This window comes from Grampus griseus, assembly GCF_964374135.1.
Source record: "Grampus griseus genome assembly, chromosome: 7".
In the NCBI taxonomy this organism is placed as follows: domain Eukaryota; kingdom Metazoa; phylum Chordata; class Mammalia; order Artiodactyla; family Delphinidae; genus Grampus; species Grampus griseus.
The window spans coordinates 11,897,563-11,903,187 of record NC_139001.1 but is presented as its reverse complement, the minus strand read 5'-3'; the positions used below and the strand labels follow the sequence as shown (position 1 = coordinate 11,903,187).

At 41.6% G+C, this 5,625-nt stretch overlaps 1 protein-coding gene across 1 annotated transcript; it reads right to left on the bottom strand.

Moving 5' to 3' along the window:
- Positions 1 to 3,992: 3,992 nt before the first annotated feature.
- LOC309824970 (large ribosomal subunit protein uL22-like) lies at positions 3,993 to 4,598 on the bottom strand (the record flags this gene model as incomplete). Its single annotated transcript, XM_082658258.1, has 1 exon — positions 3,993 to 4,598. A coding segment is annotated over one exon (606 nt), but the record flags the coding sequence as incomplete, so codon positions are not given.
- Positions 4,599 to 5,625: the final 1,027 nt, after the last annotated feature.

Here is a 5,625-nt window from a genome sequence, read left to right as displayed (position 1 = left end):
CAGTTCTGCAGGCTCCCTTGCAGAATCCCACTGGGGTTGCTCCAAGAAGATTCAAAATGCCTAAATTGCATGGGCTTTTCATGACGTGGGTACACAAACTCTACCTCATGTGCTAACTAACACGTACTTGGCTAGTTGCGTGCCAGCCAACTGTAGCTGCCCACGGAGGGCAAAGAGCTGACAGAGCTCAAATAAAAGCAGCTGTATACAGAATTAATTAAAATAAGACCACACTTTACAATGTATTATGACCTTTAATTTTCCAAGCAATGCAACTGAAATACAAAGAGTTGCACTGACATGTCCTGGATGTATGAAAAGAAGCCTGGAGAGATATGGGATGGTCAACAGTCAGTTAGTTGGTAGTGGGAAAGGCAGCTCGCTCTCTCTCTCTCTTTTCTCTCATTCTTTCTCCACCTTCTTTCTTCCTCTCTTTCCCCTGCCTCTAGAATTATGGTAAAATATTCTTCCATGAATGGAATCTAAAGTCTAAAAGATCTTTCAGAGTATAATCCAATAGAGATGGTAAACTTGACATCATTTCCCATACTCTATCCTACGAGTCAACACTCCGTGTTCCTCAACCAAAAGTTAAACAAATTGATATTGCTTTAAAGGCTCAGAGGACACGCCACCCCAAAATATGCCACTTTGGTATACTGATTATTTTGTAGGCACTTGAAAACAGCAAATGCAGGAAGGGACTTTCCCTTATCTGACTAAAGACAGATCCTCCAAAAGGAACTGAATTGTTGTAAATTCCTTCCCTTGGAGTTTCATCAACCACGGAAGATTGATTTATCACAGGAGGGGAGACTAGCAGTTGACACCACACCCAGACAAACTTTGTCACAAACTATCATATCTCCCATCTATTCTTCTAGGACCTCCAACTTTCCCGAAAAATCATTGAGATGGTATTGAAGCCTGAATTCTAAGCCACCTCTTTGACTCATTTTTTTCCTGGGCACCTCCCATGTCTACATGAGGTCTACATGTTAATAAATATATTTGTTTTTCTCTTATTAATCTGTCTTTTACTACAGAGGTCTCAACTAAGAACTCAGAAGTGTAGAGGGAAAATTGTTTTTCCTCCCCTACTGTTATAAGCATCCACCTTGCCTTTGCAAAAGGAGCTGCCACTCGTTGCTCATGTTTTGATAAAATAAGATGCAGAAAAGCAATTCTTTAGTACTTTATTTAATACTATATAGTATTTTGAAATGGCTATGAGTTTCAAGTCTAACAAAACCATACTTGGGCCCCATCTCTTCCATTTCCTAGCTACGCTACCTGGACATTTGACTTCTCTGTGCCTCAATTTCCTCATCCGAAAATAGGGATAATAATAGTGCCTACCTCACAGGGTTGTTGTAAGGATTAAATAAGATGATTAATATGGATTATTTAGTGTCTTGCCCAGCACTCAGTAAATGTAATTACTACTAATCATCGTCATCGTCATCATCTAATCAAATTGTCACTGGATTAACTTTTTTCATTGGAAGTCTAATAAGCTGGGCTTGGCTAAGCTGAAAGCATAATGTCACCCCTTAGGAAGGTACAGCCTCTCTCTTGTGCCAAAATAAAGTTAGCCTCTTAAAAGGAAGATGTTTTTGATGAAGGATAGGAATGATTTGTCAGTTGAAAAGTAGTATCTTTTTTCAATCAAATAGAAGATATTTTTTAAATGTGCACATGGCAGGGCGGCAAAGCCACTAGATTTCTCCAAAAATTTGGTGATCCGTTTAATTGAGACATAGTTCCTAGAAATTTACACATGTGGTCCACCAGAACCTTCAACTAAACAAATCAGGTAAGTGAAAATATTCATTTGTGTTACACTAAAACATCTGCCAGATTGGTACACTAACTGGATTACGTTTATAATTAGAGGACTATCTGGAATACACCTTCTCTTCACTAAGTATGAAGGAATCTAAAAAAAAAGTTGTTTCCCCAAACACATTCAAAAATCCATTCTTGTAGGTCGTTTGTACATCTCGACCAGTCAATAAGAAAACTTATGTTAAACCGAGCTGTTCTGAAGAACCTCAGGAGGACATTAAGCTGGAGCAGATCTCATTTCTGAATCACAATCTACATCCCTAAGAGACTCAGCTCTGATCTCAAGAGTTTCATGAAAGAAAACATTGCTACAAAGCCAGTGAACTCCAAACTTGAGCAAGATTTTGGCCGTGTGGCCAGAAAATTCAGTACAATTCTGGTTAACATACCCAACATTTTTACCAATGGTCTTCTTGGTGGGAACAGTTGATTTTCAGCTCAGTCAGGTCTTTTGGAAACTGAACCACAGGAATAGCACAGCTGCTGAGTAAATCAGATACATCCTGTGGTTTGCACTTCAAAGGTAGCCACAGATTCTTAAGGTATGATTCATAGTCATCAAAATCTATGAATCTCCTCTGAAATTGTTCTTTCACTACCACTAAATAGCTGTGTAATTCTTCAAATCTGTGACCCCATTGAAGTCAGGGAAATTTGGCAGGAGACTATGAATGCAATAGGAAATGAGTAGAGTTGTCACCTACTTAGGCCACTTGGCCTGCTAAAACCTACATTTACTTGAACAAGAATAAGAAGGAAGCCAGGGCTCATGCTTTCTTAAACCCTTAGGGGGTCCATGGAATACCTAATTAAACAAATATTCAAAGCCTAGTGTCTTATGTCATTCAGGAGTCTATGTTAAAATTTGAAGGTTCTACCAAACTACTAAACTCTATTCTATATACATATGTCAGCTTTGAGAGTGTAGGAGCTAAGCTATATCAGAAAAATGCTAGGCAGAAGAAACCTATTAACTTCAGCAGCAGAAATATCCTATTAATTCTTTGTTCCAAAACAGGGAGTTACAAAATGCTCAGAGAGTCCATATCAGTAATTGTACTCCAGGTATAAAGTGATAACTGTATCCATTAGTTTCTACTATGTAACAAACCACTCCAGAACTTAGCAGCTTAAAACAATGGCCATTTATTTAGGTCACATTTCTGCAGGTCGGTAACTGGGGCTGTGATCAGTGATCCACTCGGTGGCTCTTCTGGTCTCAGTTGGGATCGTTAATGCATTTACGGTTGGCTACTAGGCCAGATGAGCTAGACTAGTCTAGAATGGTCTCAATGGAAATGACTTATCTCTATTCCACATAATCTCTTGTCCTCCAACAGGCTAGCCTGGGCTTGTTCATAAATGATCCGGCCAGGGTTCTGAGAGTATGGAAATACGCAAGACCTCCTGGAGCCTGAGCTCAGAACTATCGCTGATACCTGCACTGCACTTCGTTGCCAAAGCAAATTACTAGCCCACCCTAGACTCAAGTAGTGGGGAAATAAACCCCACTTATCGATGCAAAGAGTTTCAAAGTCAAATCACAAGCATGAAAAACTGGCCATTTTTGCAATCTACCCACAACCTCTCACATGTGTGTTCCTTAATTCCAGAGCCACTAAACCCAACAGGAGAGGGGTAAGTGGCAGCATGGGCTGAGGAAAGCATCCCTACGTGGCATCAGTCAGAGCTCAGCAGCAAGGATGCCTGATGCTCCTCCATGGCAACCCCTCCCACCTTTTGGTACTCCTGAGACAGGGGACAGTCACTTTAACATGAGTAGCAGACAACAAGGCAGCTGCCCCAAGTAATTATGTACACAGTACAGCTCAACTTTGTGTTTCTGGGCAAAAAAGAATGGAAGTGGAGGTTTGAAGGAAAGCACAGGTGGAATGCCCAGCACTGCGAAAGCCAGAGGAAAAGCCCAGGAATCCTGAGAAATGAGGATTAGAGGCCCTCCAGGGAACCGGGATTTTCTTTCATGCTTGCTATCACCTGAAACTACTGTGACAGTTAATTTTATATGTCAAATTAACTGGACCACAGGGTACCCAGATATGTGATCAAACATTGTTCTGGGTGTTTCTATGAGGGTGGTTTTGGATAAGTTTAACTTTTTTTTTTTTTTTTACTTTTATTTGCATTTATTTTTTGCAGCATTTATTCCCGGGCATAAGTTTTTGTTGCTTCAATTTCTTCTGGGATATCTTTTTCTTCTGGGCAACCTCCTCTTCTGGTTTAGGAACAATCTGTTCTTTTTCAGTAAGGATCATCTCAGTGTGGCACAGAGAGCTCATGTATGGGTTGATCCGACCATGAGCTCTGTAAGTCCTGCGCTGCATCTTGGGGGTTTTGTTCACCTGGATACGCTCAATGACCAGAGAATCTACATCTAAGCCCTTAAGTTCAGCATTACTCTCTGCATTTTTGAGCATGTGCAGTAAAAATTCAGCACTCTTTTTGGGCCACCGACCCTGCGTCCAGCCCCACTGTTTGGCCTGGGCACACCTACCAACTCCACCATTGTAGCGACGGAATGGCACACACGGCTTCTTTAAAGTGACATCCTTCAGATACTTGGTGGCTTTTCGGATGTGCCTACCCTTAATGGCCTGGGCAGTTTCACGAGTGTTCTTAAAGTGAACACGAAGATTTGAACCTCTCGACTTGCATGACGGTTTATGTACTAAACGCTGCCCGCAGCTGCTCAGAGAGTAGTTGTTTTCATGATGAATCCAAAGGTGTTCTAAGAAATGCCATCATCGCAGCCATCCTTCTATCCACTGTTTCTTCCCGTGTGGAACTACCAGTGACTACAGCAGTGCTGACACAAGACTAGTGACACGGACATCATTCCTGTTACCCTCTCAGGCCCTTAACATTTAAACCGATAGGCTGAGTATAGTAGATTGCCCTCCCTAATGTGGGCTGCATCTAATAAGTTGAAGGCCTAAATAGAGCAAAAGGCTGACCCTTCCCCAAATTCCTCCTTTGAGTCGGCACATGTATTTTTCTCCTGCCTTGGAATTCAAACTAAAACACCAGCTCTCCCTGGCTCTCAAGCCTGCTGGCCTTTGGCACTAGACTATGTCTCTCCTGGGTATCCAGCTTGCTAACTGCAGATCTTGGGACTCCATAATCATATGAACCAATTCCTTAAAATATATCATATATTATATGATATGATTATATGAAATATATACGTAGGGTTTTTTTCTATTTCTGTGAAGACCCTGACTAATGCACTACTTAATGGGACACTGTGCCAGGCACAAGGACAAAGTACTCGATGCATGGCAGAGGTAAATGGTCCATCCCCAGGCGTGCCATCCCTTGATTTTTGTTTCCGCATCACCAAACAATTCTAGTCATCGAGGGAAGAATAGAAACCTTAAACTGATAAAACCCTGGTGTCATCAGTGTCATAGTCTCATTACCGTTGACTGTTGCTGCAGTTGTCACTTTTTATTTGGTTTGGCTGCTTTTGCTTTGTTTTGTTTTCGCCCGAGATGATGAAGCAGCTCACATTCTAGCATGAATCATGTGCCCACTCCATCTATCAGCAAACATGCCCTATGTGGGCAATATCTCTGGGAACCTTCCAGAAATCCAATCCACAAGAGCTAGTGTGCAGAGCAGCTCTATCCTTGGAACCCGACAGCAGATATGCTAGTAGAAATTCGTGTTGACCAATCTCTTTCCTAGTTTGCTCAAGCTTCCCTCACAGTGACCAGAAGGTATGCACAGATGCCAGAGAAACACATTAGTGGAGAAATA